A 21,839-nucleotide genomic window follows, 5' to 3' on the forward strand; every position below is an offset into this window, starting at 1 on the left:
CCACAGTACAAATATGGAGAGGAAGATTGCGTTATCAGCTGGCTATGGAGAGGCAGATTGCATTATCAGCTGCAGCTGGCTGAGTTGGAGTTTCCTTTATCAGAGTTTCCTTTATCAGAAGATAAGATAAGGACATCTGTGAACAATAATGTTGCGTGTATAAATTGAATAAAATAATAAGATAATGTATGTTAAACGTGGAAAAATGATCATACCTAGAAGATGGGCAGCACCACCATTCAACCTCTTTCTCAACTCTATATATACTCCTGTAATCTTCCTTGTAGTCATATGCCTCAGCCTTTCTATCTCTTCCATATTAACCTTCAGATTTCTTTCTATTGTTTTCTCATAAAATCAAGGTACTCTCTCTCCTTAAGTGAATTTTGATATATGGCTGTTGGCCTCTCATTGATCTTTTATTGATTTCTCCATCTTATCATTTCTAAGCGAGTAATATATATTATTCATTTCGGTCAATTCCGTTAATCTTTCCTAAGGTTTAGGGTTAAATGCGCCGAGTTCTTGATTAATTTAAAATTTTATCAAATACATTTTTACCCTTTTCATTTATTATTTTCACCTTTCTTCCCCCTAAAATGAGAGAGATAACAAAGGAGAGATATATTTAATCAAAACTTCATTCATGAGTGAAGATGAGTGAAATTAATCCCGTATTGACTAGCGAAACTTTTGTGGGCTTGTCCCACACCTGCCCTACATCATTTTCCCTTTTCTTTGATTAAAGCTAAGCACACCCTTTTCAGATCTACCTGAGCTTGATTTATCCTGATGATTTTCATATCTCTCTCCTCAGGGCTGACTGAAGATACTTTTGTTCTTAATTAATTTGCTTTGTTGGAAGAAATATACAGACATATACCCAATGGAGTCGAACTTATCACCCAAGTTTGCACAAAAGGTTTTTGAAGGAGAAGGCGGATCATATTACAGTTGGTCAAGTACTGAATTTGAGTTGCTGAAGGAGGCAAAGGTTGGTGGTGGAAGGCTTGTGCTGCAGCCTCGTGGCTTTGGCCCGCCTCACTATGCTGATTGCAACAAAATCGGTTATGTTCTTCAAGGTTTGTGCATACACAAGCTTTTATCTCTTATTAATCTAGCTAGTATTAGGTATGCAACAAATCAGCTCCCTAAGGAAAAAAAATGGTTTTTGAATGTGTAAGGTCAAAGATGATTGAGCATTACTATAAGCAATGAGTCAAGGCCCCAAGATGGGTGCGTTGTTTGGGACAACTCTAGTCCGAATTGTATACTTCTAGATGATTAAGCTCACGATGAGTGTAACATTGAACCACGTAAATTAAAAAGATTAGCTTAATCTTGCGAACAACCAATTGGTTTTTAGATGAGATTGCTAAATCCTTAATTCCAACACTTCAAACAACTTTCTTAAATGTTTCTCTAATATTAAATAGCATGTTGTCATATATCTTTAATATTGTCTCCATCAAGAATGAAGTGCTTGCTCACTTTACAAAACTTAGTTTATTCACAATATAGTTTGTCCACATGCAGGAACCTGTGGAATAGTTGGGATGGTATTCCCCAAAGCATCAGAAGAAGTGGTGCTGAAACTCAAAAAAGGAGATACCATTCCGGTGCCCTCTGGAGTAGTCTAATGGTGGTACAATCAAGGAGACTCAGAACTCGATATCGTATTCCTGGGTGAAACTTCTAATGCCTATCTTCCTGGAGAGTTCACATACTTCCTATTAACCGGAACTCAAGGAATCCTCGGAGGATTTTCCACTATATTTAACTCTAGAGCCTATAATATCAACAACGAAGAAGCAAAAAAGCTTGCAAAAAGCCAGACTAGTGTTTTGATAATTAAGCTAGACGAAGGCCAAAAAATGCCCCAGCCATGTGAGAACAATAGCACTGATAAAATTATGTACGATGTTGATGCTGCATTACCTAATATCGACGTCAAAAATGCTGGATCACTTACCGCACTGACTGAGATGAAGTTTCCCTTCCTTGGACAAGTTGGGCTCAGTGCCACCCGCTTAAAACTGCATGCCAATGCCATGTCCTCACCAATGTATGCTGCGGATTCATCAGTTCAAGCAATTTATGTTACAAAAGGGAGTGGAAGAATTCAAGTTGTTGGTATCTGATAAACCAGACGTTGTAATAGGCAGTTACAAGGAAGAAGTTTTAGAAGACAAAGGAAGCTTTTAGAAGATAATTCTGTTACACAATTTGTTATTCAATTTACAGCTGTTATAACAGCTTTTGTGTGTAATACTGATGCTATAAATAGATCTTCCTTAGCCTCTAGCTTCTCACTTTTTGTGACAGCAGAGTTTCACTTTTCAGTTTTTCTATCTTGGTATCAGAGCATAAATTTTTTTTTTCTCTCCGTTTCTTCTCCTTTTCTTCCGATCCAATCATGTCTTCCACTGCTTCTCAGAGCTCATCGTCTTCTGGATCTGCGCAATCTTCGTCAATGGCGTCCATTCCTTCTTATCAGATGCTCAATTACTCTCTACCTATGAAACTCGATCGGACAAATTATATCTTGTGGCGATCTCAGATTGATAATGTAATTTTTGCCAATGGTTTTGAAGATTTCATCGATGGAACTTCTGTTTGTCCAGAGAAAGAACTTCGTCCAGGAGAGATCAATCCCGCCTTCGTTGCTTGGAGGAGACAAGATCGAACAATCCTCAGCTGGATCTATTCATCACTCACACCAGGTATTATGGCACAAATTATAGGTCATAATTCTTCTCACTCTGCTTGGAATGCCTTAGAGAAAATCTTTTCATCTTGTTCGAGAGCAAGAATAATGCAACTCAGACTTGAGTTTCAATCAACAAAGAAGGGCTCGATGTCTATGATAGATTACATAATGAAAGTCAAAGGAGCTGCAGATAGCTTAGCAGCCATTGGAGAACCTGTTTCTGAACAAGACCAAATTATGAATCTTCTTGGTGGTCTTGGATCCGATTATAACGCTGTTGTTACTGCTATTAACATTAGAGAAGATAAGATCTCTCTTGAGACAGTACATAGTATGCTTTTAGCTTTTGAACAGCGTCTTGAGCAACAAGGCTCGATTGAACAACTTCCGGCTATGTCGGCCAATTATGCCTCTTCTTCTAATAACAGAGGAGGTGGAAAGAAATATAATGGAGGTCGTGGACCCAACTTCATGATGACTAATAGTAACTTCAGAGGTCGTGGTCGTGGAGGTAGATATGGACAGAGTGGCAGACAAAACTCCAGCTCGTCTGAAAGACCTCAATGCCAGTTATGTGGAAAGTTTGGCCACACAGTTCAGGTCTGTTATCACAGATTTGACATCACCTTTCAAAGCACTCAGAACAATACTGCTGGTGTTTCAAATTCTGGTAATTCAAATTCTATGCCTGCTATGGTTGCTTCTTCTAACAATCTTGCAGATGATAATTGGTACCTTGACTATGGAGCAAGTCATCATCTCACTCAAAACGTGGCAAATTTAACCAATGCTACACCTTACACTGGGGCAGATAAAGTTACAATTGGTAATGGTAAGCACTTAACCATTTCCAATACTGGTTTCACCCGTTTATTCTCTAATCCACACTCCTTTCAGCTCAAAAAGGTGTTTCATGTTCCCTTTATCTCTGCAAACTTAATTAGTGTGGCTAAGTTTTGCTCGGATAATAATGCTTTAATTGAATTCCACTCCAATGGTTTCTTTGTGAAGGATCTTCATACGAAGAGGGTGCTTGCTCAAGGCAAACTTGAGAATGGCCTTTATAAATTCCCAGTAATAAGCAACAGGAAGACTTCTTATGTTGGTATTACTAATGATTCTACTTTTCAGTGTAGTACTATCGAAAATAAGAGGGAGTTATGGCATCATAGGTTAGGTCATGCTGCCACTGACATTGTGACTAGAATAATGCATAATTGTAATGTTTCTTGTGGGAAATATAAAGCTACTGTTTGCTCTTCTTGTCAGCTAGCTAAAAGTCATAGATTACCCACTCATCTCTCTTCTTTTCATGCATCTAAGCCTCTTGAACTTGTTTACACTGACATATGGGGACCTGCCTCTATCACGTCTACTTCTGGTGCAAAGTATTTTATTTTGTTTGTGGATGACTATTCTCGGTACACATGGCTTTATCTTCTTCAATCAAAAGACCAAGCCCTTCCTATTTTCAAACAGTTTAAGCTTCAAGTAGAGAATCAATTTGATGCTAAAATTAAGTGCTTACAATCTGATAATGGTGGTGAATTCAGATCTTTCATGTCTTTTCTTCAAGAATCTGGTATATTACATCGTTTTTCATGTCCTTACAACTCATCCCAAAATGGGAGAGTTGAACGAAAGCATAGGCATGTTGTTGAGACTAGGTTAGCCCTATTAGCTCATGCTGGTTTGCCATTAAAGTTCTAGAGCTATGCCTTCCAGACAGGTACATTTCTCATCAACCGAATGCCTAGCAAAGTCCTGCGGAATGACTCTCCTTACTTTGCCCTGTTCAAACGAAATCCAGATTATAAGTTTCTTCGAGTGTTTGGCTGTCTGTGCTACCCTTTTATTCGGCCATATAACAATCATAAGTTGCAATCTCGATCTCTTAAGTGTGTCTTTCTTGGCTACAGTTTGCATCACAAAGGGTATTTGTGCCTTGATAATCTGACTGGGCGAGTTTATGTGTCACCACATGTTGTTTTTGATGAAACACATTTTCCCTTTGCTCAAAACATATCATCTTCACCATCCAAAGATGCTTCAGACGAGTCTGTTATTCCTACAATTATTGTCTCTTCTAATCCTTCCACTTTGAGCTTCCATGGCAGCAATCATTCAATGGCCTCTCCTAATCTCACGAGTGCTCTTACTCATCCCACTCCTCCTACAGATACACCAACTACTCGGTCTTTACGCGAGCCGGTTCTTGAAGCTGAGGTTACTCTTCCTGCTCAACAGCAAGTTGTTGTTCCTCCACCACGAGTAACTACGAGGTCTATGAGTGGAATTACGAAAAGAAAGCACATTTTCAATCTTGCAGCCTTCAAGATATCTGAGCCAACAACCTTGAAGCAAGCTATCAAAGATCCTAATTGGGCAGAGGCGATGCAAACAGAAATAGCAGCTCTACATAAAAATCAGACCTGGGACTTAGTTGATCCACCAAAAGATGTGAACATCATCGGCTGTAAGTGGGTTTATAAACTTAAATACAAGCCGGATGGAAGTGTTGACAGATACAAAGCGCGTCTCGTTGCAAGAGGCTTCAATCAGACTTTTGGTTTGGATTATTTTGAAACTTTTAGTCCCGTTGTGAAAGCAGCAACGATACGAATTGTGTTGACTATAGCTCTGAGTTACAGATGGGAGCTTAGGCAGCTTGATGTTCAGAATGCCTTTCTCAATGGTGACCTTGTTGAGCAGGTTTATATGGCCCAACCTCCTGGTTTTCTTCATCCGAACCACCCAAACAAAGTTTGTAAACTAAAGAAAGCTCTCTACGGTCTGAAACAGTCACCCCGAGCTTGGTTTACCAAGCTAAGCTCTGCTCTGTTGTCCTGGGGATTCAATTCTTCAAGAATAGATAGTTCTATGTTTGTTCACTTTGGAACACACTCTACTCTCATTGTCCTAGTTTATGTCGATGACATAATTGTTACAGGAAGTTTTCCTGTCCTCACTCAGCAGCTGATACACAAACTTCATTCTCTGTTTGCTTTACGCTATCTGGGCCAATTGTCCTATTTTCTAGGAATTGAAGTGACCTATGATGGTGGATCTATGCATCTCAGTCAAAGCAAATATATTACAGATCTTCTACAGAGGACTTCCATGCTTGATAGCAAAGCTGCTGCAACGCCAGGCACTGTGGGCTTGTCTCTCTCTCAGTTTGATGGAGATCTTATGGACGATGTCACTATGTACAGAAGTGTAGTCGGGGCTCTTCAATATGCAACCTTAACTCGACCGGATATAGCTTTTTCAGTAAACAAAGCCTGCCAATTCATGCACCGACCTACTTCCACTCATTGGTATTCTGTCAAGCGTATTTTGAGGTATTTAAAAGGCACAACTACTCATGGTCTGCTCCTTCAACCATCCGCTCACTTTACAGTTCAAGCCTATACAGATGCTTACTGGGGCGCACAACCTGATGACCGAAGAAGCTCAAGTGGCTACCTTGTTTATCTTGGCAATAATCTAGTCTCCTGGACAGCTTCAAAGCAGAAGGTTGTCTCTCGGAGTAGTGCTGAGTCTGAGTACCGAGGACTTGCCATTGCCACTGCAGAGATTATTTGGACACAAGCTTTGCTGAGTGAGTTGTGCATTTCTATAACTTCGATTCCTACTCTTTATTATGATAACATCAGTGCTTATTATATGGCCAAGAATCCAGTCTTCCATGCTAGGACGAAACACATTGAAATTGACCTCCATTTTATTCGGGATCAAGTTCTTCATAATAAGTTACAGCTGCAATATATTCCAAGTACAGACCAGCCCGCTGATATTCTCACGAAGCATCTCACAAGCTCTCGGTTCTTGTCACTACGGTCTCATCTATGTCTTGTGCCTAGACCCTTCAGCTTGAGGGGGGATGATAAACCAGACGTTGTAATAGGCAGTTACAAGGAAGAAGTTTTAGAAGATAAAGGAAGCTTTTAGAAGATAATTCTGTTACACAATTTGTTATTTAATTTACAGCTGTTATAACAACTTTTGTGTGTAATACTGATGCTATAAATAGATCTTCCTTAGCCTCTAGCTTCTCACTTTTTGTGAGAGCAGAGTTTCACTTTTCAGTTTTTCTATCTGTATCAATGGTGAGCGTGCCTTGGACACGAAAATGAAGGCTGGTCACATGTGCGTTGTGCCAAGGTTCTTTGTGGCTTCCGCCATTGCAGATGGTGAAGGAATGGAGTGTTTCTCCATTACAACATCTACACAGTAAGAATGGCTTCCTTTCCATTCTACACTGAAAGGACCAAATTTCATTGCTTTTACAAACTTTTATTGACCAACTTGTGATTTTACAGATATTTGCTATTTCTTAATTGCCTTATTTCCTGTTGCCCGCAGGTCTGTATTTGGTGAACTTACTGGGAAGACTTCAGTATTGGGAGCATTATCCCCACAAGTTATACAAGCTGCTCTCAATGTGGCTCCAGAGTTTAAGCAACTTTTCATGTCAAAGACCAAAAACAGCACCATTCTTATTCCTCCAAAGAACTAGACTACATATCAATGGCTCTCTTGGAGCTATCATCATTTGCTTTCAGGATTTAGAGGGCTAAAATAATAATGATAATTGTACTCCCAAGAATCTCCAGTTAAATCTCATATTTATGCAGTGGATGCATAGAATATGTTGTACAAGTACTATTGATTAATCATCTGAGAATAAGTTCTTCCATTATTTAATCAAAAGCTGCATGTTGTTGTATTGATTACAAAATTTTTCATGATATGGCACATGGATGACACATGAAATAATTGTAATGATCGTACATAGGATGAATGTGCAAAATTTTGGTGTTTATGATGTCTGAGTTTATGACCCATTTAGTCCCTACGTATACTCCAATGACTAGTTGATTGCTTCATGTTTTTTGTTGGTGAATATATGGAGAATTTAGACTGATCAACGTTATGAGTAATTTAGGCTATCTTACTAGGGATGGTAAGGGCCCAATTTGGGATGGGTCTCCCACGATCTCAACCCCATTTCATTTGTTCAAAATAATTTTAATTTCATCCCATTACAAAAATTAAACTATACGAGGGAGGGTGGGTATGAGAATTTTCTATACCCCTTGTCCAACCCCATTTAATTTTTTAAAAACAATTTTAAAGCCTTTTTAAAAAAAAATTATTTTTAAAATTTTTAATTACATTAAAATAAATATATTTTATAAATAATTAAAATATTATAATTTTTATAACTTATTTTATTAAAAAGTAATTTTTTATTATTTTACATATATATATATATATATATATATATATATATATATTATAAAAATTAAATAAAATTAATTTTATATAATGGGATCAGGATAATGTAATATCCAAACCAATCTTAAACTCATCTCACATTGAAAAAAAAAATCTTAAATTACACATCTTAACTCATTTATTTAAATTTCAAACTCTTCTCATTAAGGACAGAAAAAGACAAGTACTTGAAAAAAACCCATTCTATCATCGATGACACCTTTACCGTCTCGCAATCAATGCAACTTAATTCAATAACTTGTATTAGGTTAAAGAACCTTCCTCCAACCTTCTTCTTCAACATATTTCATAACATTCATTACTTCGTCCACACAAGTTTTTAGTTTCTTTGGTGAAAAATTAATCAAATGTAAGATCATTTCAAAAATAAAAAGGTAAAGGAAGGGTAATACGGGGGTGGCTTATAAACAAAAACTAACAAAAAATAAGTTTTATACAAAAACTTATAAAAAAATTGGCATAATGCTAATTTTTTACAATAAAATTAAACAAAAATATTTTTATATGAAATTAAAAATGTCTACTATTTAAAATCATATATATATATATATATATTAAAATAATCACATAAGTTTATTAATCATTTACATATTAATAAAAAATAAAAATTAAACTTAAATATTTTAAATGAAACAATATAATTTCATATATATATAAATGTTTTAAGACAAGTTCAAAATCGTAATCAATGACCACAAATTTGAATTTAAATTTAAATTTAAAACTATGTTTAGGGCTTTAAAATCAAATTCAAAACCATAGTTGGCTATGATTTTAAGTTTAAATTTAAAACCATAATTTATGATTACGATTTTGATTATTTGAAAATAAAATTCAAAATTATAGTTACGAATTATAGTTTTATAAAGTTGATGATATTTTTTTAAGAGTATTATTGATAAAAACTAGTCAATTAAATTTAAACTTAAAACTGTAATTAGTAATTAAGACTCAAAAATCAAGTTTAAACCGAAATCATCGCTTAAACTTAAATTTAAATTCGTAATTGATGATTGTATTTTTTTATTATTTTTTTAAAATTTAAAATTATAATTATCAACTATAATTTTATAATGTAAATGTCATTTTAAAAAAAAAAAAAAAAAAAGAGTATTATTGGTAAAAACTCGTCAATTCCACTCAAGGCGGTTCTTGAGGTGGGTCTCGTTGCTTAAAAACATTATGTCATATTGACTAACGATAATCAAATGGGAACTTATTATTTAGCAATCTCTTAAGAAACCGCCATATTTTGTAGCGGTTTCACTAAAATCAAAATCCACCCTTTAGAGCGGGAAATCTCTCTCTATCTCTTTCCATCTCTTCTATCTCTTTTGTTTCGCTGAAGAGCAATCAAACTTCACTCTTGTCTCTCTGATACATTTCAAGTTGATCTCCCAAGCAACAATGTCGAAATTCGAATACCCAATGATTCCACGCTCAGAAATTATAGCAATCCTTAACGAGTCCAAAATTGCAACGGTCTACGATGAGGATCTCATCAATCCCAACCCCGATTTCGTCTCCGATCTCTACACCAGGCTCCTCATTCACCTCGACTCTCTCCAGTACTACCCTTTTCCTCTCTTCCGTTTTTCTCTTTTCTAAGATTCCAAAAACACCCTTTAGCGACCTTCGCTCTGCTATGCTTTTCTAGGGTCTCTGAACCCTTCTTTGCTATCTGGGTTTCTGAAAATTTTGTCTTTCTGGGTTTTGTGGTGGTTTCTGTAGGGAAGATCCTGGGCAAGTCGAATTTGCCGCCTTGGAGCGGCTCGAGAACCCAGATTGGCACCGTGATTCTGTTCGTATCATGAATTTGTACAGCAAGATTAAGGAGCTTGTGGCTTCGCTGGATTGCCCTTGGAAGTTTACCCTCAAAGATCTCATACGCCCCGATAGGGACAGGACCGAGAAGTTTCTCGGCACTATACTGAATTTCTTTCTTCACAAGTATGTTGCACATTTCAATTTTGATTTTTACTGATTTATTTTAATAGAATTTTTATTTTTATTTTGAGTTTTTGGCTGTTTGGTTCCCGATGAAACTTGAAAAAAAGAAATGGGAGTTCTGTATTTGGGAAAATGAGAGTAAGTCTGGGCTTGCATGCATAATTGTGTGGGTTACTTGCGTTAGAATTATAGGTGAAGGTTTGTTGAAGCAGTTCTTGAGATTTTGTCAACAACTGAAAAATAAAAAGGAAAAAGAAAGAAAGAAAGAAAGAAAGAAAGAAAAAGATACATAATGTGGGGTGGTGAAAATAAGAATTCTTGACTTTTTGAAGAAAGAAAAATAGAAGTGATGCTTACAAATTTTTTCAGTCTGTCATAAAATAGGTCAGTGTTAGAAAGTATTAAAAATATTTTAAAAATTCATGCACTCTTATCGGTTTTAAGTGATCCAAAAATTGAACAATTTCATTGTTGAAAATGAAAAGCTTTATGAAAAAACCCATTTTTATTTCCACTACCAACAAGTCATTTGGTTTCGGTGTAGTGACAGTGGGTGATCCATCAGTGTCATTGTCTTGTTGGCATCGAGGTATTAGGCAACACATGCTCATAAAAGGGGTTTCGACACTTCACAATGTGCTTAGAAAGTGCCGGGAACTATTTACCGTTTCATCTTAAACTTTTTGTGGGAAGTGGGAACTACCAGTATATATTACTTAGTTTTAATAGGTGGCATTTAGTTTTGTAAGTGTATCTTGACTGTCTAGAAAATGGCAGAAAAGGTTTGTTTCCCTAACAAGGAAATATAACTCACCACCTGCCCACCACCCAGTCCCTAATCTCTTTGTGGATGGTTTAGGGTTCAAATCCCAATGGGGACAAAAATTTGCCTATAAAAAAATTCTTAGGTGCTTATATCTGCTTCACTCAATAGAGTAACAGATAAATTGATTTGATGGGGCTGGCTGTTCAACCTAAATGGTTCCCATTTAATTGATAGATCTGCTGTGGTTATTCCAAATATTATATGATGCCATTGATATTGCACTTATATAACCAACCTTGCTCCAAACCACAACATTTCTCATCAACTCAAATTCAATCTTAACTACCAATTTAAATGATTTTTCATATCCATTTGTAGTGGTCAGTCCAACAATCTTCTAGGTGTAGTTTGTTTTTTGTTTCCTTTTTCGTACTTTGGAGCCCTAACTTTACATTTGATTTACATACCAATTGATCTAGAGAGATACCAATCTTACATTATAAAAATAGAGTACAATTCCAACCCTCATATATGGAGTATTCTTCTAGTTTTGAATAAGGAAGATTTCCAATGAACAAATATATGGAAAAATGAATTGTGCTAATGAAATGTTAGGGTCTTTTAAATGACATAAATTTCTCTGTGTGACTCTGAATTGGTGACTACATTTTTAGATGCAGAATCTCATGAAGGAAACAAAAATGATTTCTAGGTTGACTTATAATGATGGTCTTATTGTATTACTTTTAAGGATACAAATACAAACTCATGATTTTATTACTCACACAACATAGATTCATGATTTTACTATGCACAAAACATATTTTTTTGTTCTATAATTATTCAAGCTTCATTTTATTCTTCATTGATTCTCCCACCCTCAGAGATTCAAAAATGAATGAACTAAGACCAATTGTAGAGGAATCAAATCTTCTAGATGAAGAGCGAAAGCTGTTGGAAGATAGAATTTCCCAGGTATCTCTCCTGAAAAAAGAACAGAGAAATACTTTGAATGCAAGCATTAGTTTTTATCAAATATTCATTTTGAAGTTATGCATATGCCTTGCAGTTGGATGCAGAGATTACAGACTACAATGAAGCGAGAGAAAGAGCGATGCCTCTTGTTCAAGAGATAGAGGTAAAGGTTAAAGATTTGCGTCAGGCCATTCCAAGCCTCAACAATCAGCAGATGTCATTGAGAACATCTTTCCGAAAAATGAAGGAGAAGGTTGCAGAAATGGATGAGAAGGTCAGGTTTTGACACATAGCACTTATTATTTCTCTTTGACTCAATTGAATAAGCTCCAATTAAAGATTATAGATTTTACGTCTCATCTCAAATTTGTAATTTCCTTAAGGTATAGAGTTCTCCTTTTTTATCATTTACCAAAATTTTATCAGCATCATCATTTGTGAAGTTTCGTGTCTACTTTCACAACATTTGGAAGTTTCTTCCTGTTGTGATATCCGTTGCTTAATTTTTGGAGGCCACTTTTTTGCGTTCACAGACTATTATCATATATCAACTCAGTGAACAAATTGTGTATTCAATTCAGTTTTTTTTGGGGCTTTTCTCTTGTGCATTTCAACTATGATGTTCTTTTAGAAGGGTGCTATTACCATGTTTTTGCTTAAAATTTCTTTGCTAGGTTCACCCTGAAGTTCAGTTATTGGTTTTCTTTCTTTCTTTTTTTTTAAATTGAACCATTTACTGTTGTTATTATATTTCTCTTTTGTTTTTCCTTTTGCTCAGATTTCTAGTGCGGAGTTTGCCCTTGTACAAAGTGTCCAAGAAAATGCCAATCTACGTTCGAAAATTGTACAATCACCAGATAAACTACAGGTTCTCTTGATTTCACTAAATTTATTTAGAAAGTTATAACATACAAATTTGTATTATACTATTGTTAATTCACTGCTGTTGGTTGTATGATATCCTTATATAAGGTTCGTGAACTTTTGTATTTGAGGTATTTTCAGCTACAAGTTAAAGATGATCTCCAACATGCATGTGTAAATAAAAAAAATACAATGCCTTGCACGACTATATCACTAACCTTTACTGTGTTATTGAGAATGTTGTACAATGTAATGCTAAAACTGGGGATAAAACTTAGGTATACAAAGGATAATTTTGCAATGTCCCTTAGCGAAATATGTTAAATGTATATATTATCTAGTTCCTATTAATTAACCTTTTATGTATGATTTTTTAGGAGCTTAAGAGCCCATGTCCTATGATGTTGCCATATCAAGTGGAGAATCTACTATCTATTGCAACAATAGACAAAAGTAAGAGAAGGAGAACATGGAAAAAGTTAATGCAATTCATGTTACTAAATAAAAACAGATGTAGGAATAAAATATTGATAAATCTTTTATGAAATGTTCTTAATCCTCCCAATCCAAAATTAGTAGCAAATAATCCTAATTGTAGTAAGCTTAATTATCTAAAACTAAATGGAAAATTTAAAGAGGATAAATAGTGTAAAAGATGAAAAACTAAAAAATAGAAATCAAAAAATTAAGAGGAATACTAGAAAACAATAAATTTTTTAAGGACATTGTGGACTTGCTTGGGGTCTACAGACATGCTGCAGGGATTCCTGCTGCTGCCAAAACTCTTAATGGACTAGGCTGCATCACCTACCCTTCTAAATAGTGGTATTAAATTTCTTCATAAAAATGAAGAAACCACCCATAAAAAGAAGAAAAAGTCAATAACCCAAGCAGTTGTATGATGTCAGCTTGCAATTGGGTAGCTCAGTTATGGGATCAGTCCGGGAATTTGGGTTGTTGGAACCCTGTTTTCACAAGATTCAACAATGATTGGGAGATGGAAGAGGTGGAAACTTTTTTCAGAAGGTTACATGGCCATGTGCTTAGAAGGGGGATTGAGGATGTCATGTATTGGAGGGTCTCAAAGAAAGATATCTTTACGGTTAAATCTTTCTTCTCTTCCCTAGCTCCTTGCATTGGTAGAGAGTTCCCTTTAAGATTAGTTTGGAATCCTTGGGTTCCAAAGAGAGTCAGTTTTTTTGCTTGGGAGGCTATCTGGGGAAGAATTCTAACTATGGATCAATTAAAAAGGAGGGGTTGGGCCTTACCAAGTAGGTGCTATTTGTGTAAAGCGGATGAAGAATCAGCTAATCATGTGCTTATTCATTGCCTCAAGGCAACTATGATTTGGCACCTTATTTTTGCTCTGTTTGGTGGCAATTGGGTTTTGCCCAATTCTATCAAGGAAACCATTCTTGGGTGGAACGGCACTTTTGTTGGAAAGAAAAGAAAAAAGGCATGGAATGCAGCCCCTCTATACTTATTTTGGACATTATGGAAGGAAAGAAATAGAAGAATCTTTGAAGATTCTGAATTAGTGGATCAAGCTATTTTACGCTCTTTTTTGTACATGTTCTCAGATTGGGTTGGGGTGCATGTAAATTGTGCTTCATGGTCCATTTTCGATTTCATTGATTGGTTGGGTTGTAAGTAAGGGTTTTTTTTGTTTTTTCTCTCCCTTTGGCCTAGTTGCCTTGTATACTCCGTGTATACTGTTAGGTGTACTTTAGGCTTTCTTTATACAATTGCTTTTACTTATCAAAAAAAAAAAATTTACTTCCTCCTTTTTCCAATGCTAAAAACTAAGATGATTAACAAGTTCATTAAGAAGAGGGTCTATATGCTATCTGTTTTAATAGTTGAGAGGGAAAGGAATGTTGAAAAACTTATTACGTGTCTCCTCTCAATCCCTCCTATTTCTCTAATCTTTTTTATCAATTTGGGGTGGGACAAATGAAATTGAAGCTCCCTAAAAGGGGAGAATATGCAACATGATAAAATTGAAGAATGCGGTTGGAGGAACAATGAGTCAATGACTCAGGAAGATGAACATGGGTTCTGTGGATCAGAGATGGCCATCAATTAGCATCTTTGAATGCTAATCTTCAAAGAAGTATCAACTCAAGTTCTGGATCGATGAGAGCAATACTTAATATCAAATGTAATACCTATTATATACCCTGGCACATGAGAAGATCAAAGATGATGTTGGTCCAATACTAGTTTGAAGTATACAACTGAGACCTCCAGACAAAACAAAACAGAACTAATTCCAGCATAAGTTTGGCTGTTGTGCCTGAAGTAGTTCCCAACATTCATGTGTCAGTGTGATTGAAATGGCAAAAGAATAAAAAAAAAAAAAAAAAAAATAAGCGAAATACTGAAATTGGAGTTATTTTGTTACATAGGCTTCATGGAGAAGTATGAAAAAGCGATATATTTCCCTTTTCAATCATGTGGCAGTGGCTATGATCCTTGATCTCATGTATTTCTGGTTTCTAAAGAAGGGGCCTATTATATCATTCCTTTTCATTATCATTCTTTTCTGTTTGAGTGATGTCTTTAACTTTTTGCTATTATGTTGCTCAGAGATTGTCTTTTATTTTTATTTTTTCTTTTTTTGATCAGACTCAGAGAATGTCTTTTAGCTTCAATTAATTGTCAAACCATGGATTTTCTTTTTGTTTGTTGTTTCTATTGTTTTCAGTAGTTTCTTTTTCCTCAATCACACTTCAATGGTTTACCACTTTTTTTGCTTAAAGAGGACTTTAGAGGAGAAAAAATCTGTTCGAGTTGAGGCAAAGAATGCAGAAAGATCAGCAATGCAATCTTTTCAGGAGAAGTCTGCCATTGTTGAGGTCTACACAAAGGTACTTCACTATAAAATAATATGTTAACCTTTTACTGTCTTTTATCTACCTTGCATCTTGGAGAAAAGAGCTCATATATTTTGCTAGTTTTGTTTATTTATTTGTAATGCACTCTAAGGTCCTGTTTGGTAACTATTTTTTAAAAACAGTTTTTGAACAATTTTTAAAAACTATTATATGATATTTTGTAGAATTAAATGTCTGCTTAGGTATTTGAAATATTTTTAACCTTTTTTTCTATGTTTTTAAATATATTTTAAAAATAACTTTTATATACAGTGTTTTATTTTTAATCATTCTCTATATTTGTATAATTATTTTTTTAAATAACCTTAAGAAAATAAGTGAAGACAACTTAAATAATTAAAAGATATTATCTGAAAACACCATCATTTCTGTTTTTAAGAATAGAAAACCATTTCTTATTTTTTGGTTACCAAACATATTTTTCTATTTTTTTTTGGAAAATAGAAAATTATGTTTTAAAACAGTTACCAAACATGGCCTAAACTTTCTACAGTGTACATGTCAATGTAGGTTTGCTTGATAAAAGGTGTCTTATTGCCTTAATGTGTTTAGCCATAATGTTGATACTATTAGAATACTCATTTGGTTGATATCTTTGAGATCTCTGAATTCTTGTACATAAAATTGGAAATATGGTATTGGACAAATATTCTTTAAGATTCCATTAATTTCCCTGAACTTCCATGAATTGAATCCCCTTGTATGATGATGAGGCGCATTGAACTTCAATTATTATATAACAAAATAGTATTTTAGTTATCAACTTCCATTAATATCCAAAAGTAGGAAGTGTATTCCGCTTAAGAACATCTAGAATTTGAATTTTGGAAAACCGTTTCAGTACTAATGTGATGGACAAGTTACCAAATTCTATGCAGTTGGGGAATAAGATAAGTTTATTTTATTTTATTTTTTACGAGTTTTTTTTTTTTCTTATTGATTGATGGCTAAATTGTGAATGCTGCATACTTCTGGTGGATGTTGAAACCATTTGCCCATTTGTTTACTTTCTAAATAAGAGAATAGGAAACTTGAAACCTTTTATTTGAAGGAGGAAGTACTATTAATGATGGGCTACTCTTCAAACCAAACAAGGAAAAAGGAAAAGGCTGGAGCATATGCCTACATACCCATAAGACCAACTCAACAAACTCATTAGAAGGAAATTCCTGCCTAGCCAGGTGAACCCAACATAATTGGACAACCTAGGTTTCCAAAAGAAGGAATTGTCACAACCCTATTAAGATCAATGATTCTGCATTCAGCTGCTTACAAGCCTACCCTGAGAAATCCGAAGGTGATTGATATGGAGTCACCATATGCATGTGTCTCTGTGCTAATACTTTGCTAATGAATCTGAACAATAATCCTTCTCTAAGCCTACTAAGGATTATTCAAGGGCAGGTTTTCTGAATCTTCTATCATAAAATCTCTCTTATGGGTTTCAAGATATAAAGTTTACATTTCTACTCATTGAAGGTTAACATGCCCATTAAGTTCACCTGTGCTCCAAAAGCAACACTACCTTACCCTGAACAATATTATCTTAAAGAAACAGCATGGTGAGCATCTTCCTCCAGACTGTTAAAACTTTGCCTCTGGACCATCTACATCCCATCATATACTAAGTTCCTTGTTCAAAAGCTCTAAAGACTGCCTTTGTCTTTTTGAAGCTTTTATAGTATCTGAATCCTTTTCATGTGTTTTTAGATAAATCTTTTGGAACAAACTGCTTCCTAAATATCAATTTTCAACTCGATTTTTCTCAAGAAACTAGGTGTTCAAAATCTTTTGTATTACTTACTGGTGAAACTTGGAAGAAAAATAAAAAAAATTGAGACAACATGCATGCATGAATGCTTACACACAAATATATACAAAAATTCCTCTGTATTGAATTCTAGTCAAAAAGGTTATTGATGCTGCTTTTATTCTTTGTGTTTCTCAGGCTGGCAAGAAAATGTCCAAGCATTTTGCGCAAATGCAGGCTATACAAGAACAGGTTAGCTTGAATCTTAGCTGGTCTTCCTTTCTACAATGCATGGTTTGGTTTGATGGCCATATGAAAAGAAACTTCTTAATGAAAGAAATCAAATCCTCTGTGGGCAATATGGTGCCCTTGAAACAGAGTTCAGATTTAATGTTCCTGATGGCCCTAGGAGAAGAAATCTCTTAATGAAAGAAATCAGATCCACTGTCAGCGATATGGTGCCCTTGAACTGGCATTCAGAGTTAATGTTAACCAAGGAACTTCTTGGGCCAACATCATTACTCTTTGCTATTGTTCAAAATGGTACGATAGACTGGAGAGTTTCAATAATATATTCAGGTGTGCTGATAGTCTACTTGCATTCACCAAGGTTTTCTTCCTGAGAAAAGTTTGTGCATGCCTATCTCCATTTCCTGTGATCATTATCAAAGATGTGTTATTAAGATTGGCCCCTGTAACAGGTGAACTCTGCCAAAGCCATAGAAAAAGATCTCAAGGTTCTAAAAACTAAGCTGAGTGAAGAGGGAGTCTTGGATAAGTCTTTTGAGGCCAAACTTCTTGAACGACAAAGAAAAGGTACTGTTTCATTTGGGCTACCATGGGTCATTGTCCATAATTCAGCTAGAACTTATAACACTTCTTTTCTCAGTGGAACAGTTAGATGAACTAAGAAAGCAGTTAGAAAAAGAACGAAATTTTAAGTGTGAGGAGGCTGCTAAAGAATTAAATAATGTCAAGTTGGCAGTGGAATCAAAAAGGCGTGAGTTAGAAGCAAGGCAGAGGAAGGTTGAAGCTGAGGCAGCAGAGGTACTGTTCTTGCAGTATGATTCTTACCCTGATTCAAATCATCTTTACCTGAAATTGTTAGACATCTGTGTTTTTCTTCTTGCCTTTCAATTTTCAGGTTGATGCTACAACTTTAAAGATTAATTCAGTAAAAGAATCTGGAGCAGCTAAACAGCAAAAGTTGACCCGCAAGGGTGAAGAGATTGTGAAAGAGGTACACTTCCATTGATATCCTTTCTTTGTTATGTTTGTGAAACTATGAAGTAACTGAAATTCTGACTTCGTGCTTGACTCGACCAGCACCAAGACCCAGAGATAAAATTTAAATTTTACCAAAGTTTGAAACACACATAAACACCGTTCAATATGCTCTTGGAATGGGACCAAGGAAACCAGACAAATATTTTGACTACTGTTGTCCTCCTTGAGATTTATTAGGGACTATCTCTACTCTTCACAATACTGCGTCATTTTCTATATAGGGGTTTTTGGGCTCCTTATAATCCTTACTTCCATGGTTTCATATGATGGAAGATCCCCTAGTCCTTCCTTGCATACAACTTTCCTCTTATCTCTTGACACTTCTTTTGGTTTATAAATACATACTTGTTTGATGTTTGAAGATAGTTTCATAAATATGAGAACAAAGACAATTCCCAATCTTGTGTGTACATGTATGTAGTTCCACCAATATGCAAACTCTATTGGGGTCTTGCTGCCAAGGATCCAAGTGGAGCCAGAAGTTGATCAAGATATGGGCAGATCCAACTAACCCAAGTCACTCATTTTTGAGTTAATTGACTGGCTGACGCATGCACCATCCTTTTAGACTCATATCTCCCTCTCTTTTGTAGCACAACAAAAGTGAGCAATCAGCCCAGTCTTGCCTTGGGTGCAGATGTGAAGTTGGCTTTTCCCTTAGGGTTGTAATGTAAATTGATGTTTGCTGGCATGTATCTTTATATGGGTGTAATTGGTTAGATGAAGTGTTAGCATTAGGGCTGTTCAAGGTTAAGTTGGTTTGACTTGGATCAAGTTCTTCCTTGATAGAAATATAGTATTAGTTTCTTGAGGGTTATGTTAATATGATTGTGCCAAGTCTATCTAAACTGTTCTTGAGCCTTGGTTTAGCTGCACTTTGTGTTACTAAATCTAGATTTTCAATTTTGAGTTTGGCTTGTTTAGTCTCGTTAGGATGCAAGCAAGCCAAGCTAGAGCACCAAGTCGATAGCTCTGTTCATTTTGATTATGTTTGGTTCGTGGAAAGCATAAAGAAAAGAAAAAGAATGTTTGACAATTTGATTTTTTCATATTTGGTTTTGTTATAAAAAGTATGAAAGAAAATCAAATATAATTAAAATTAATTGAAAACTTATATATTTTTAAGTTATTTAACTTTGAGGTAAAATAATCGAATTGAACATGAAGTAATATATCATAATAATTTATTGATTTTATTTTTTTTCCCCTTTTTCCTTTTTTCCTTTTTTCCTTTCATTTTTCCTCAATTTTTTTGGAAATTAAACATAGTTTTAAGGTTTGTTTGGGACTAAATTTTGTAAGGGTTTTTTAACCTATCGGGTTTTTATTGATAACACTTTTATTAGAAAAGAAACATTTTTATGAAAATATTTTAATGCAAATAAAAAATGTTTTGAAATTATTTTTTATAACAATTACGTAACAAAAGCAAAGTGACTTTTAGGAGTATATATCAAATATAGTGGAAAAAAAAATTACATTAAATGATTCTTTAGCTTTTTAAAGTGATTTTTAAAATAGGGTTAAATGTCTAATTTTATAAAACATTAAGTGAGTGTTTGATAAGGTTTAAAATGTCGGTAAACACGAATGCATTGATACTTGAATTTTATGGATATACAAAAAGTATCGGAGAAATATCAGTGGATATTTTAATAAAAATATAAAAAATAGTTCAAAATTCATGAAAATATTTAGAAAACTTTAAAACAATGATAAAATAAGTAAAAATACACATATTAAAGTTATTTTATAAGTTTAATTAACATAAGTATGATTAAAAATAATATTTATCACATTTTTATAAAATAAAAAATAGCTTAAATTCCTTTAATATATATAATTTTTTTTTAAATTGTCAAAAAAATCGGCAATAAATATTTTTTGAGACCAACCCTACTCACATGCGCATTGCCCCCATGCTCGATTATTTGTGAAATTTCGCTCTAAAATCAAATTTTTATCAATATACCAACGATTTATTATTATTATTATTATTATTATTATTATTATTATTATTATTATTATTATTATTATTATATTTGACCAATTTTTTTCTCGGTGGCCAAAATTGTTTTGATCGCCTATAACCGATTTTTTGCCGATATTTCGGGAAAAAAAAACCAATTTCTCAAACTTTGGTGTTTGATAAATTAATTGAATAGTTTAAAGTGATTTAATAACTTCATTTAAGTTATAAAATAAATTATACTTGGTAAAATAACTTAATAGTATGACTTAAAAGTGTGGACCCCGCATTTTGCTCGATGCGTTCTCACTCGATGGCGAGCTCGATTTTTATTTTGTTTGGTGAAAATTTGATCTTTAGAAAAAGACTTGGAGTCGTCACTTATTGTTGCTTTATTTTTAAAGGGAAAAACAAAATAAGAAAGAAAAACCCTAAGTGCGACTCCTGAGGAAAAAACGGGTATGTGAAAAACCGAGTCTGGGTCCGGGGGTCAGGTTACTCATTGGGAAGGTACAGTGGTGAAGCGTAACACCCCTCTAAGCCCGTATATGTACGGCCTCTACTAAACGAATTAAGGAAATTGTGGCAATTAATTAATTAATTATGAATACTATGAAAAATAATCAATATACAAGTCATGGTAAAAATTAATATGCATAAAAACAATTATGAATTCTAAATACAAATACACAAAATAAATAATAAGATAATTATGCAAAATGATTCATTGAATTAAATAAATAAAGGATATTAAAAAAAAGTTTTAAAGAAATTTCAAAGGATTTTATTAAAAATGATTTTGAATTAATGATTTTCATTTATTTACTTATAAAAAAGAATCAATTTATTTTCTCAATTTCATTTATATTCAATTTTCAAAAAGGCCATTTACACTTATTATATCAAAAAAATTTATTATAAAATTTCAATTTAGGTACAAAAATTATTTTTACTTACTTTTACTAGAAAATAATGAATTTTTACAATTTTATTTACAAAAATATTCAGATTCATTTTCTTTTAGAAGAGTGATTTTTATAAATTATTTAAAATGACATAACTTTATTTGCAAAAAAAATTTTAATTAAAAAGAAAAACAAAGATTTAAATTCTATATTTATGAAAAACACTTTTAATCCCATTTTAATTAAGAAAAAAGAATTCATTTGAAAAAATATTTTTAGACAATTTTATTAAAAATTAATTTTTGGAACAACTTTATTTACAAAACAATTTTTGGACAATTTTTATTAAACAAAGAAATTTTTGAGCAATGTCATTAAAAACAATTTTTTGAATTCTATTAAAAACATTTTTTTTTCTAAATGCATTTTTCTGAATTTTTATAAATAATAAAAAAACTTTAT

At 33.9% G+C, this 21,839-nt stretch overlaps 1 protein-coding gene and 1 pseudogene across 2 annotated transcripts; both read left to right on the forward strand.

Annotated features, from left to right (window-relative positions):
* The first annotated feature begins 709 nt into the window (after positions 1–709).
* LOC100246341 (cocosin 1-like) lies at positions 710–7,426 on the forward strand (annotated as a pseudogene).
* A 1,754-nt stretch (positions 7,427–9,180) lies between these two features.
* LOC100242971 (kinetochore protein NUF2 homolog) lies at positions 9,181–19,372 on the forward strand. 2 transcript variants are annotated; one of them, XM_019223256.2, is made up of 11 exons: positions 9,181–9,582; positions 9,746–9,964; positions 11,615–11,705; positions 11,800–11,979; positions 12,484–12,573; positions 15,332–15,439; positions 17,415–17,468; positions 17,918–18,032; positions 18,106–18,263; positions 18,325–18,456; positions 18,925–19,372. In XM_019223256.2, exons 1-11 carry the CDS (start codon positions 9,422–9,424, stop codon positions 19,012–19,014), a joined length of 1,398 nt encoding a protein of 465 aa, XP_019078801.1. In that variant the 5' UTR covers positions 9,181–9,421; the 3' UTR covers positions 19,015–19,372. The 2 variants fall into 2 exon arrangements, with proteins under 2 accessions (XP_019078801.1, XP_002269064.1); XM_002269028.4 differs by having other exon boundaries at positions 9,202–9,582; positions 18,361–18,456.
* Positions 19,373–21,839: the final 2,467 nt, after the last annotated feature.

Source organism: Vitis vinifera, chromosome 12 (genome assembly GCF_030704535.1).
Source record: "Vitis vinifera cultivar Pinot Noir 40024 chromosome 12, ASM3070453v1".
NCBI classification, from domain to species: domain Eukaryota; kingdom Viridiplantae; phylum Streptophyta; class Magnoliopsida; order Vitales; family Vitaceae; genus Vitis; species Vitis vinifera.

Bases quoted from the DNA above. Each gene is read 5' to 3' on its own strand.
- LOC100242971 (XM_019223256.2), top strand. From the start codon at position 9,422: ATGTCGAAATTCGAATACCCAATGATTCCACGCTCAGAAATTATAGCA. The intron at 11,980-12,483 runs GTCAGGTTTTGA...CCTTTTGCTCAG, and splicing joins TTGCAGAAATGGATGAGAAG to ATTTCTAGTGCGGAGTTTGC. The intron at 17,469-17,917 runs GTTAGCTTGAAT...CCCCTGTAACAG, and splicing joins TGCAGGCTATACAAGAACAG to GTGAACTCTGCCAAAGCCAT.